The sequence below is a fragment of the Delphinus delphis genome, chromosome 13, assembly GCF_949987515.2.
Source record: "Delphinus delphis chromosome 13, mDelDel1.2, whole genome shotgun sequence".
Taxonomy (NCBI): domain Eukaryota; kingdom Metazoa; phylum Chordata; class Mammalia; order Artiodactyla; family Delphinidae; genus Delphinus; species Delphinus delphis.
Genome location: NC_082695.1, coordinates 38,070,040 through 38,084,398, shown reverse-complemented (window position 1 = coordinate 38,084,398; position 14,359 = coordinate 38,070,040). Strand labels below are relative to the sequence as shown.

The window sequence follows — 14,359 nt, the reverse complement described above, 5'->3', positions numbered from 1 at the left end:
ACCGGTCCGGGAAGGTCCCACATGCCGCGGAGCGGCTGGGCCCGTGAGCCATGGCCGCTGAGCCTGAGCGTCCGGAAGCCTGTGCTCCGCAACGGGAAAGGCCACAACAGTGAGAGGCCCGCATACCACCAAAAAAAAAAAAAAAAAAAAGAAGAAGCACAAATAGCTTTCAGTGCTACAGCATTTGAAGGTTTTCCCATTTATGATATGAGGACACCTAGAGGTGAAAAGTAATAATTATTAATGACGATTCTAGGAGAAGAATGTTTTTCTCATAGAAGGAGGAAGCAAACCTCCTCTTAAAATTTTTTTTTCAGAAAGTGCTTGTGACAATGAAAAGAGAAAATGTCCTATTTTATCCTAAAAAGAAAACCGTAATCATGGGAGCATATAAAAGGGGCACAGGAACCAACTGAAATTGCTACCAATGGCCAAAACTGGAAAAATTGGAGCAAAAAAATAAAATAAAGTAGTATTGGATTATAACCCAAAACATAAAATAAATATTCATAAGTGTATAATGATATAAATAAATGACTGTATAAATTAATAAATGAGGGAGAAGAGACAAATTTCCATGCAGTAGAATTCCAAATAATGTATTAGATACTCTGCCCTCAAGGATGTGGAGCATAACTCCGTATTCCTTAAGTGTGGGCTGAGTGCAGTGACTTTCTTCCACAGTATGGTAATGGGGGTGGGGTGGGGCGGGGGGTGGGGGGGAGAGTGGAGATAACACTATCTCAGCCAGGTGATCAAGGTCAACATCAATAGTCATAAATCATGTTGATAGTAGTACCCTTGATATAGTATGATGAAAATGGCACTTTACCTCTGTGATCTTCCTCCCCCAAACCCATAACCCCAGTCTAATCAGGAGAAAAACATCAGACAAACTCCTATAGAAGGTCTGCTAGAATATACCTGACCTATAATCCTGAAAACTGTCAGGGTCAGCCAAAACAAGGGAAGTCTGAGAAACTGTCACAGCCAAGAGGAGCCTAAGGAGACATAACAACTAAATCTAATGTAGTATCCTAGATGGGATTCTGGAACAGAAAGAGGACATTAGGTAGAAACTAAAGAACACAAATAAACTATGGACTTTCATTATTACTAAAATTACTAGTAATGCGACATGCTAACAATAGGGCAAACTGTGGGGATATATAGAAACTCTGTACTATTTTAGCAATTTTTCTATAAATCTAAATCTGTTCTTAAAGTCTAACAAAGAACAGACTTGTGGTTGTCAAGGAACGGGGAGGGATGGATTGGGAGTATGGGGTTAGCAGATGCAAATTATACGTAGAATGGATAAACAACAAGGTCCTACTGTATAGCACAGGGAACTGTACTCAGTATCTTGTGATAAACCATAATGGAAAAGAATATATATGTGTGTGTGTGTATATATATATGTATAACTGAATCACTTTGCTGTACAGCAGAAATTAACACATCATTATAAATCAACTACACTTAAATTTTTTTAAAAGTCTATTTTTAAAATGTCCTGTTTTATCTTCTTGCCTTCCAGTTAATCACCAGCAGAAGCCACACAGGTGATTTAATTAAGAGGAAAGAGAATAGGTGAGAAAGAAAAGGCAAGGCTGAGTCCAGGAACAGGGTCACGAAGAAATCAATCCAAGGCCAGAAATGGTTGCAAAGTCAAGGAAAAGTTCCTGAGTTCACTTTGTAGTTAGAGAATATGCTCACAAGGGTCTGGACTGTTTCCTCCAAACCTTCATTCTTGTGATTCAGATCAGCTAATTATATACAAACTATATCATCAGGGATCCCCAGTTAAGAAAAAATATATTATGCAAAGAGCAATATTTAATTTAGTTTTTTAAAAAGATTGAAAATAAGCTCTGTGTGTGTCTAAAGAAGTAGCTAAAGAATCTATGAAATGTGATTATATTTCAAGACCTATAGGATCCAAATATCTGGTGTAGCAGGTAGTTCAATTTCCCCACTATCAGAAATATGTCAGAAAATTAATATAATAAATATTAAATCTCAATTAAAACCTAAGATAAAATAAGAAGTAACCTTATTACTCCCCTCTAGGGTAATTTTAAATTATATCTGAACTAATCCTGAAAGAAAGATAGGATCTTTCTTTTAGAGGCTACTGGAGGACCTGGGGAAAAGTACCCTAAGTGTGTGGGGGGGGTGTAAGCCTATTTACTGTAATCAAGGAAAGAAAAGTACGTTATGGGGCACACAAATAATTTATTTGACAAACTTGCCCCTACTCTCAAACGCATTTTCTGGGGGTAATACTGACATGCTGCCTTAAAAGCAAGACTCTTGCAGCAAGTGATTTTAATTTTAAAGGGGAGCCATAGTACAGAGCCCTTCTTTGTAAACCTCATCTGCATTTCCTTAATAGCCAAGGTTTTCACTTCACAGAACCAGATTTTGCATTCTCCAATTATCTCCAGCTTGAAGGTTACAGAGTAATCTAAATGGGGGAGGGGAAAGTTTACTGAAACAGCTGTAAACACAAACTAATCAAAGCAGTATTTGGAGGCCTAAAATCTGGCGGCCCTTTACCCCTTTAGACGATCAACTGCCTCCCAGCAGGGTAGGAACCTACCAATAATTTACATAAGAAATTAGCAACCAGATTTTACATCTGAATGGCACCCCCAGAAGCCCATGGGGTGTTAAGTATCTGCTTATCTAAATTGCCTCTAAAAATAGCTTTACCTTCCTTTAAGTCTTAGGAGTCTTAGGTAAATAGAGGATTTCCCATGAAGAGGAGGTGGTATGCTGAAACAAATCCAGGCACTGTATTGCTCTATTTCACTGTCATTTTCATAAGGAATATTTCAGGGCTGTTCTGCCTTTGAGGGAGAGGACTCTTAGAACTACCTTAGAATGAGCCAAGCTGGAAGAGCTATGGGCAAACTATAAACTATCAAATTATGAACTAATTAGAAATCAGGCTGGGATGGCCAGAAAACAGCACCGTATGCCACTAAATGGAGGTAAGTGAGTATAATTTAAGTTGTTACATCACCAAAACCATGAAATACTGAAAACATTTTACGTAGGATTTTCTTTTTAAAAGTGTGGTTAAAGCCTTGGTAGAAGAGGAGGTTGAAGATAAATAAAGTGGGATTATCAAAATATGTTCATTTTAATCTTCTAGAGATAACAGTATACTGGATGAATTTTCAAAATATATGGAAAAGGTAAATATTAAAACACCTGATATCTCTGTAATTGTTTTGAGAGTGGAACAGAAAGACGTAGAAAGAGAGGTCACTAAAATAAAGTTTCTGAAGGAGTCACATTCTTGCAGGAAGCACCTGGAGCATTGAAAAAGTCCTGAGCTAGGTCTAGGCTTGCCTCTGCCACATACCATCTCAGAGAAGTCATTCAATTGCTGTGAATCTCAGTCTCTTCATCTACAAGATGGGGTGATAATGCTTGTCTTTCTTAATAGACACCTGCTATGAAATCACAGGCAATAATGTGAGTGAAAGCATAATCATTCCTCATTCCTTTCTGTAATTACTGGTTCCCAGCCTTGAGCACCCCATGCAATGATTGGAAACTAGCCAGACAATATTAGAGGAATTGGAAAAAAAAAAAAAAGGCAACCCACCATCTGTAGTGCAAGACCCTTCGGGGGCAGGTTTTTGTGAATAGGGAATTGGTGGGCTATTTGAATCAGACATTTCTTCATCATCTTCGTCATCTTCCATTTCATTTACTGTTAGATTGTTAGAAAAATCCAGGCTTCCATTTTGAGTGTAGCGGTGTACCAAATCTTTATCCAGATCCTCCACCTTGGGTTTTACATCTGGGTAAGCAAATAAATCATAGCTAACTTAATAAAAATGCTTGTGGGAAAATAACCAAAAGAAAAATTCATAGTTCTGAAAAATATCTGAGGACAGGGAGACTGGCATTGGCTAACATTTAACCCATTTATTTCAGATACCCCCAGATTTGGAGATCCCACTTCTATTAAAAGGAGTCTAGAAATGTGTGGGATTGAGAAACTTACCTGCAGATGAGAAAGGATGCTGGTCAGGGTCCAAGTAAAGCTGGGAAAAAATTGGTCGTGGTACCACACTACTACATCTGAGAGAGGCTTCTATGGAGTTGTGGAGAGCTTCTTCAAATCGAGCAGATTTCAGTTGCCCAGCATATGAATTCCCCATGGTCTACACTACCTCCCAAGGAAAAAGAGAAAGGAGAAAATTGATACAATTAGAGGGCCATATGTCTGCAAAGTACACAGATAGCTGATATAAACTATACCCATATATCCTAAGATTGGAACTATATGAACTTTTCCTATATTTCTTGAGACACCTTATCAATTTATCTGTTACATCACTTTTGCTTCTTGTCTTTAGAATCCAAAGGGGCTTTCAAAAAGCCCCTTTAAGGGATCTTGTATCTGAGGATCAAACCATAATAAGTGCTTTAAGTGAAGGTTCTCCAACTAGTAAATCAAGATTGACCTGTCAGTCGTGAAGCCCAGCATGGTGACAATGGGGCCACACCTTCTTAAACTGGTGGGCTGCCAAAACCCCATAGGAACAGTATCAGTGGTTTCAGAGTAAATATCAAATTACTTCTCTCTCTACTAAGATCTTATTACCCTAGGAGGGAAAAAGAGTCTTCTCTGGAAAAAAAAAAATAAAAGCTTTATGATAATACATTTGACAAATTCCTGAAAGCAAGATTTGAGCCTTTTAAAATTCAAAGAACTTGTTCGTGTATTATTAGTATTTATTTAAAAAACAATGTTATTTCTTTTGCTTAGTTTGAATCACAGTCTTATTTGGGACCCTTTAGGAAAGTACAGAACAAGAAGTTTTGAAGCAATCGCCTTTACTTCTCATCACTAGTTACAAAAACTTCCATATAGATCAATAACTAAATTTATTGGGTGCTAAATGTTGGCTATGCTAACGATTGGTCTGAGGTCCCCAAGACCCTTTCTGGGTTCCATGAGGTCAAAACTCTTTTCAAACTATTATTAGGATATCATTTGCCTTTTTCATTCTCATTCTTTCATACGTTTACAGTGGAATTTTCCAGAGGCTATATGATGTGTGATATTGCAACAGATTGAATGCAGAAGCAGACAGACTACTATTTTCACTAACTTTTTTTGGGGAAATACAGTTATTTTTCATGTTATTTATGTTGCTATATAATGGGCTTATTGTTAATTTTTTAAATTAATAAATACTTTGAAATTTTCTTAATTCTAATAAATATAATATACATAAACAAAACTCAATCATTTTTAGGAGTATAAAGCGGTTATGAGATGAAAAGTCTGAGAACTGTTGGGCTAGACAGTATACCAAGCACTTCCCCAAAATTACTTTATTTAATCCTCAGTATTCTGAAGTAGGTATGACCTCTTCCCACTTCATAAATGAAAAAACTGAGGCTTGGAGAAGCCAAGTGACTTGCCCACTATCACCCCACTGGTAAAGGTCAGAACCAAGACTCAATATCTAGATGACAAATCTTGCACTCCTAGAGGATGGGCTTAACTTGGGTAAATCCCATTTCAAGAAACGCAATTTTGAGAATATCTTAGCTCCACTTTCCCCATCAAGGAGAGGGGTAGATATTAAATTTCATCTGTATCTCCAACTCTGACTGACTCCCTGGAGGACTATTTGAGAGGACCCTGAGCATGCATCGGGCTCAGCAGGTAAAGGGAGCCAAGATCCAGTGGTGATGACCCATGAGCAGAGAAGGGGTGATGCATACCACACCTCAACCCTCCTCTCAGGTTTCCTAGATCACACAAAGGAGCTCCATAGGAGATTTTGGTGGCCCTGAACTGCTTCTATATATAGCAAAGGAGGCTTCTTACATGATTTCTGGTAGCAGTGAATAGTATACAGAGATTCCCATCGGAGGGTCTCAGTTTATCAAAGCTTTGTTGGAGATTCCTATGATTTGGAGGAAAAGCTGTAATCATATTTTGACAACCTTTCTCAAAGTAGGTAATAAGAAACCAAATGCCATGGATTTAAATTACTAGGTTCCTCTTCACAAGAAAAAACCATTTTGTAACTATGTGAGGTGATGGATGTTAACCAAACTAATTGTAGTAATAATTTTGTAATATATACACATATCAAATAGTTATGTTGTATGCCTAAAACTAATACACGTTATATATAAGTTACATATCAGTAAAACTGGAAAAAATAAATTACTGGGTTCTTTCTTACAATAAGTACATACACAAAAGTATACATATAATACCCAATTCAAAGTTGTAAGTGGCAGAAAATCAACAAAGCCCGTCAAATGAAATTTTCCTGAAATACCAAGTTTTTGCCCAAGCTTCTAAAACCCCACCAGTACAACTATAAACATTTAATTTTTCTAAAGCAATTTATTTTTCAACAGAACCACGCATAATCAAAACAGGGTGCGGGTTGGAAGAGAAATATGCTGTGCCACTAGTTTATGCATCTAAGTCAAAATCGAATAGCCATTTTACCTTTCTTCCTTGTTGAAGGGAGCAAAATACCAGGAACTAGCACAGTCAACCATGGGATTTTTTAATTCGTGGAGAACAATGGAATAACTTCAAAGGTGGACCTTTAGCCTTTCTCCAGAGCACCAAATGCCTAGAAATCTTGCCTCTTCTTAATCTATTACCTGCTCAACAAATTATCTTCCTTTCATCATTGAAAACCTACATTCTCCAAGAGATCTTTTTAGTTGAATAAAGAAGTGCCCAATTATACATGGAAGATTGCATGATCTCAATCCCTTCAATTTAAGCATAGTTTAAGGAGTAATATGACATATATCAAATGAATATTGTGCTGATTAAAATATTAAAGTAACATAAACATGGGCGATCCAGTTTCACCACCATAAAACATACACATAATCCTACAAGAGCATAATCCTGAGCAATACTCAGACGAAGCCAACAGGAAGTACCCATGGAACAGCCTTGGGAGCGTAAAAAGAAGGGGCTGACTATTCCAGATGAAAACATAACTGGGCAGTTTTAAAAATGATAATGATAAGGTGAAGAATGACAGAACTGACCCCAAACTTGTTTAGTGCTGAGTATGGAGTTCTTCACTGACAGTTCAATGCTACCCAAAGATGGGCAGAGTTCAAAGGAAAAAGCTTTTTTAGTGCAGTGTATTCTTAATATCATATGCTGTAATATTTAGGGTCACTGAAATCATTGGCCTTATCCACCTAGATTACCAGCCTTCCTTTCCTCTGAATCTCAAACAGCCCCCAGGGCCTGCAATGACATAGCATCCTACTAAGAGTCAGCGTGAATAAATCTAACTTCAGGTCAGAAAATGGAGAAATACTTTTTAGAATCAGTTGTTAAATGAAATACAAAAAGAACAGACTTGTGAATTCTGTACATATGCAGATATTTTATGTCTCTGGCTGACATTAAGTTTGTGAGACTGCACTGTATTGCTTTTCCATGTTTTCTTTTATTACTGTGAAATTACACAGGGAAAACTATATTAAATGTTTTGTTATAGTACTACAGACCTCTGAGATGCAAATAGGCACTCTTGGGGTATTGAGGAAATCTCTAAGAAAGGGATGGTACCCAATATGAGCTCTTTCTGCACCACTAATTAATTGCTCAAAATACAAGTGGAATCAAGTACAAACCACCATGACAGTGTGGTTTGGTGCCTCTCTGCTCTAGCCTTTTTCTCTTCTCTACAGAAAGATAGACAAAAGAAGGGTGGAGTAGAACAGGCAGCTTCTATCACTGGTGGCTTTAGGAATAGGGACTGGAGCCGTAAGGAAAAGAGTAGCTTTGGAAACAGGTGCCTGCTAATGCCTCCATCATCTCTCCTCAACTCTTTTTCTGCTGAAAATGGAAAGGAGAAGCAATACACACTGCAAGAAGCTACAACTTGATCAGTAATGTTTTCATTCCCTTTTTGTCAGTGGTTTCATGGTTAATAATTACTGTATTATTAATGCAGTTAATTATTAATGCAATAACTACTTTTATAGTAGTTATTAAGTACACAGGAAACAAGGAGAAAATTTTCCTTTAACCTAACTCTCCAAAGGCTTTTTTAAAGCATCAGATCAGATTTCAGAATACATACATATATATATTCTGATTTTTCAAATGTTCAGTTATATATGAAGCACATATCACAGTGGTAGGCACCTAGCAGGCAGATGATATAGCTGCTGCTGTCATTATTATTCTTACTAGTGATGGTCATAGTGGTGATGGTAGTAGCAGTAATTGTCATCATTGTTATTGTCAAGAAATGTGAAAGGAAACATTCTTTGTTGAACCATTATAATAATAGTAACATGGAGAACTTACTAACTGCCAGGAAAATACTGTTACTGCCCCCATTTTTAGGAGAACCGAGGCCTAGAGAAGTTAAGGAACTTGCCCAAGGTCATACTATGAGAAAAGGCCAAGAGACAGGAGTGGACTCTAATCAGTTTGTCTCCAGCAACAGCCGTCTTAGGCTATCTAATCATGTATGCCATTCAGTTGTTAAAACACCTACAATAATGACCCAACTGGGGAATGGATACTCCATATAGTACTCCTAAATTGGCAAGCCAAGCCAAGCCAAAATAAATAAATTAATTAATTAAAATCAAGGAAGAAGATTTTTGTTTGCTGATTTGTCCTTGTCTACATATATCATGGCTGCAAGACAAGGCTGAAAAGGGAGTTTGAACGTAGATATGGGATGAATAGACACAAAACCAAGCAACTATTTAAAAAATTGAAACAAAATAAAAACACCACCTCTCTCTTCAATTAAAAAAACCCAAACCTCACTTTAAATGTTAGATGAAAGGTAAAAATGAACAAAGAGTAAATTACTTCACAAAGAATAACTAAATTGCCCCTCGATATCTTCAGGGATTTGGTTATAGGACCCTGGTGGGTACCAAAATCGGCAGATGCTCGAGTCCCATACATTAAAAGGATAGTACAGTCGGCCCTCCGAATAGGCAGGTTGATTGAATCTGTGGATGCAGAACCCTTGGATACAGAGGGCTGGCTGTGTACACATACAGGAGAGGAAGCACAGGCCTGCCCCTAGACTCCAAAGCATCAGATCATTTGGCATCATGTCCCCTGACTTTGGAAATCCTCTTGCTGATACCCGTTTTTCCCCATTGTTTTCAACTTTAGAAGATGCAGTCATGTTTCATTAATTCATTATGTGGCAAATCTAGAAATCAAAAACATTCTTATCAACTCCCTAAAGTATTAGGCATGTTTATATAACTCTTCCTATCTTCCTCCAATCTTTCCCCTTTCTAAAAGAAATTTAATTTTTCTCGTGAAGACAAGAGAAAGTTTCCTAAAGAATGATAAAAAGAAATGAATTTGAGACTGTATCTTCCTTGTCTTTCTTCTCGCATCCGTGTAAAAAGAAGTAGTAGATTTCAGATATTGCCCAATCTATTACTGTTAAAAAGTTAACACCATTTAATTTCAATTTCCCTCATTCATCCATGGTAGGACACAATTTAGGTAGGTAGAAGTCACAAGAAAAAGACTACAATATTGATAATATGATATGAATTTACTAGAAATTTCATAAATACATTTCTTCTTGTAAAGATAATATCAATGCAAGCAGAAAAACGTCTAGAAGTACATAAAATAAACTGTTAATATTTATCTATTGGGGTGGAGTTGTTTTTAAATGATCTTTCTATTTCCTTATTGGTATCTTCCAAGTTTTAAAGTAGTGAACAATATTATAACAATAAATGAAAAGGAAAATATCATATAGCAACTGAGTTAATCCCAACTCTATGACTATCCCTGAACAAGTAGTTTTAAAAATAGACTTATTACTCAAAAAGACAGTAAGAACAATGGAATTTGCAATGTGCACACCCCCACCCTCTTCCTGGTACTTTAGAATTCCAGGGGAAATAAAATTCATTCCAGTGTTTAGACCAAGAAACTCCCATTAAGAGTTGGCATTTCTACTACTACCTTCTAGCATAAGACTCCGAAGCATTTTTTGCCAGTTATGATACACTTGTACTGACCCAACCATCTCCCTCAACAAGTTCTTTTGACCAAGTAAAAATATTTTCAAGGTACTGCACTTGGGCTATTAATAAAGGTTGACTTTTAATACCAACTCTCTGGAGAAGGTAAGCATTAATTTTTTTAAAAGGTTTCATCACAGTTAGTGACTAGTAAGAACAAGACGAACTCTGATTTTTTTTTTTTTTAAATCATGTACAGTTGGCCTTTGGTAGCAGCGGGTTTCTGCACCTAACCATGAAATCAGTCCTCAGTTGGTTAAATCCGAGGATGCAGAAGCTGGCAGACGCGGAGGACCAACTATTCTAGCCATTTTAAATAAGGGACTTGAGCATCCGTGGATTTTGGTGGATTTGGTGGATTCTGGAACAAATGCCCTGTCGATACCGAGGGAGGGCTGTAGGGTGTAAAAGAAAAAGAACTGAATCTAAGACACTAGGGTTGCCTGGTTTTAATAGCAAATTAGGTTATGGAGCAGGTAGATGGGAATATATAGTTTTTAGAAGGTTTCAAATTTGTAGTTCCAAGCTTTGTCTACTGAAAAGTCCCAGAAGCAATGACAATTCAATAAACAATAAGCACTTCCTAGTACTCTGTGGTTTCCTACTAGCATACTCACTGAAAAGAATCAAGTCTCCCTGAAGGCTCCAATTCCAGGTCTGGGGCAGGAAATACCACATTTGGAACTGCACATTATGTGGTTGGTTGAATCCGTGGTTACCAAGGACTGACTATGGGACTCGAGCATCTGTGGATTTTGGTATCTGCGGCAGGTCATGGAACCGACCCCCCCAGTGGATACTGTGGGACAACTGTACACACTATGATCCTTGAACATCTTGTGCCAGAAAGCAAAGGAGCTATCAGAGACTAATTGGTCATGTCAAAAGACAGGAATCAACATGAAGGGTTCCCACGGGCCAAAGATGAGAGAAATTGAACATAAAAGAGAATAAATGCAATGGACTGAAGCACATTTAAAATATAAAAATGTGCAAATTAATTTTGCCTCTCAAGTAGAAAAAGAGAACTCCTCTTGGGAAAAAAAAAAACCCAAACAAAGCACCTGATTTCATGCTACTAAAAGGAAAAGGAAAGAGTGAAACATTTATCCTGCTCATCCTATACTCTGAAGAATCCAAACAGCCCTGGTTCTTGAGAGTTTTTATTTTTTTGATGAAGAATTCCAATTAATAAATGTAGAAAGAATGACAGAATTTTAAAATGATCACTTCGCAGCCCTTAATGCAAAATTCATTTAGGCAATGAGAATAAGTGAAACCATTAGATAAAAGGTTGAAGCGGAGGGGTCTGTCACCTCCTGAACCACTGATCAAGTTTAGCATCATTAAAAGTGAGGCAATGAGACACCGTGTGCCTCCCCATGGGAGACAATATGAAGCACACACACTACCTAGGACGTATTCCTGCCAAAGGGTGTAAGGAATGTAGTCAAACTCTAGAGCTAACTTCCATTTATAGGATGGAGGACCAAGTTAAATGAAACCAAGTGGAAACAAGCAGATTCAGAAAGAGGGACAGGTAGACAGAGCAACTGATCCAGTTTCTGCAAGGAGACAAGGTTATCTAGTTTGTAGGTGATGGAACTAGAATTCAAATTTAGACTCAAAAGCCCATGTTTTTATTTTCCCCCACTAAACCAAGCTATTTGAAATAGAAAAAAAGGTGAGAGTGAAAATGATACATTCTGTTTGTGTGTGTGTGTAGTTGTCTTCGGTTTGATTTTTTTTTTAAGGCACAATTTATTGACTGTGCCAGGCATAGTACTAAATAGACAACTTCGTATAACTTGTCAGTGGTTTGTTATCTTTTTCTCTATAGATGTTGTCACCCACTTTCCAAAGTTTAACAACCATCCACCCAGGCAGGCAGCATTTATAGAAATCCCACTATTGAAGTGGTTAAGCACACAGGCTCTGGAGTCACATGACCTTAAGTCAAATCCTGCACCTACTACCCTGCATGATATTGGGCAAGTTACTTAATCTCTCATCTGTAAAATGGGATGGTACAATCAACATCATAGGTTTTTGTGAGAATACATGAGAAGTTATACACATATAATATTTTTAGAATAGTGCCTGGCACAAAATAAATGTGCAGAAAATGTTAGAAATAATATGTGGGTTTTTTTTAAGCTTGTGCTACATCGAGGATACTAAGAAAAGTTGAGGCACCTCCTTGTATATGTTGGGCACAGCAGTAGATTTGGGGGCATTGTTCTGGGAACAAATGACCAGCAATGTAAAAATTCCAAAAGCTGGTATTTGGTGGTATATACAATTCACTTATTGAGAAATTTTACAATCATACATACAAATCGTTATTGTCCCTTATAGCTATCAGATTCTTTGACTTCATATAAAAAAGTTACTTGTTATAGGCATTACTGCTTACATGTCCTTTCTCTGTCAAAAATATTCACTGATGAGAGTGATAATGTGTAACTATTAGAGCAAGAAATCAAACATGGCTCTTTCAAGTTCTCAAAGAGTTTATAATTCAAAATTAAAAACAAGCGTTTATTCACAGTTCTCTCTTTTGTGCTTTTTGCATTTTATTTATCCATTTAAATTGATATTTGTTGCTCTTAATTAAAATTAGTTGGGTCTAGTATTTGTCTGACTCCCCCATTAAATTGCAATCACCTGGGGGAAAATATTGTGTTTACAGCTGGAGTTGAGTTTAAAAAAAAAGAATACATTGAGCTTTTTTGTGTCTTACCCAATTATACATTAAACAGGTTTGAAGAGATACTATCTCTTCCCAAGCACATTCCATAAAAAGCACAAAATTAATGATGCATTCAAAACAAAAGTGTTCTATTTCATTTTTGTTCATCCTACTTGCTGAAAATCTTTAGAAAATGCAAACAGATTAAAACACAAAGTTTCCAACCTTTTTTAATAGTTCTGTACATTTAAATCTGGGTGACTTTCTTTTGACAGTTTCTGAAGCCAAAAGTATTTTAAGTACTGAAATAAAAACCTAGCCCTAGTAACTTTATTCTAAAATTAACTGTTTTTACCAATATACTTACAGATATGCAATACGTCTTAGATTGCCATAGAAATAATTACTGTCATATATGAACGAATTTCATAATGATTATGTAAAATCTGTCAAAATTAAAAGATAAAGGACAATGCTATTTTTCCTTTGTGACAAGGAGTTACGTGTTACTACTGGAAATTTTACTTTCTTCCTTGAAATACCAGAAATTCTTCTGTAAAATAAACACATCTCATCAAGACTCTCTGGAACTAGTATAATTACCAGAGGCAATCGCTGTGTTAGATCAAAGAAGCAAAACAATAATAGGCAACGTGTGACCTCTACCATGTCACCAGAGACCAATTTTTCAACAGGGAGAAGAGTCAATAATCCAGAACAGAAAACATTAAATAACCAGAAATGCTTCCAAAGTGTGGCTTACCACATCCATCAAGGCTGCCACACTCAGAGAGTTAGGAGTCTCTATGGTTTCCGAGAGAACAAACTTCTGGGGATTTATCACAACAATCATTAAAATCTGCATAAAGCACCAGAGGCAAAAACCAATTTCCCAAATGCAGAGTAGAATTTCAAAAGATACTACAATGATTTTCCAATTTTCATAGGATGCTTTAACAAGTATAAGGGGAAGAACACAGATGATTAAATATTTTGCATGTAACATTCACCTAATTTTTCTTATTTATCTATCCCCACTTAATTTTCCTAAGAAATTGTTTGGAAATCAGGCTATGAACATTAACCAGATAAATATAATTAATAAGAACACATTAAAGACTTCTGCAGGTTTTTTGTTTTGTTTTCGTAATAATAAAACAAAACAGGGGCTTTGGTCTCCTTTGTAATATATGTAGTTGACTAATAAGAATTATAAGGGTGCAAAGAGGGGTAAAGAAATTCCCACTCTCAGTAATTACAGTCAAATAGAAATACATTTAAAATTGACTTTTAAAAAGCACCACGAATAAAACTGTGTCTTGGAATCAGCAAAATCTGACTGATTTTCTTAGCTGCTACTGCTGTCTTCTTTCAAAATCAGATGTGAGTTAGGGACTGAACACACGTATCTGAATTATTTAACCTGCAAACACCCATTCAGCTGGTAATTCAGATAGTAAAAGAGGGGCTTAGCTTAAAAGGAAAAGCACTGGAAATTCAAAGTAACTGTGAACATTCTGGTCTTATAGGGATGTGTTACTCCTGCTGCCTTCAGCTTTCCACTTGGTCATCTGCTCCTGACTTTCCATCTTCTTATCTTAT

The 14,359-nt window shown here is 36.7% G+C and overlaps 1 protein-coding gene across 1 annotated transcript in view; it reads right to left on the bottom strand.

Moving 5' to 3' along the window:
• GREB1L (GREB1 like retinoic acid receptor coactivator) overlaps positions 1–14,359 on the bottom strand; it is a 260,164-nt gene that overhangs the window by 115,369 nt on the left and 130,436 nt on the right. The window contains exons 3-4 of the mRNA XM_060028768.1: positions 4,028–4,192; positions 3,623–3,820 (exon numbers count right to left, since the gene is read on the bottom strand). Coding sequence (XP_059884751.1) covers positions 3,623–3,820; positions 4,028–4,184 — 355 coding nt within the window. The 5' untranslated portion in view covers positions 4,185–4,192. The remainder of the gene's footprint in view (positions 1–3,622; positions 3,821–4,027; positions 4,193–14,359) is intronic.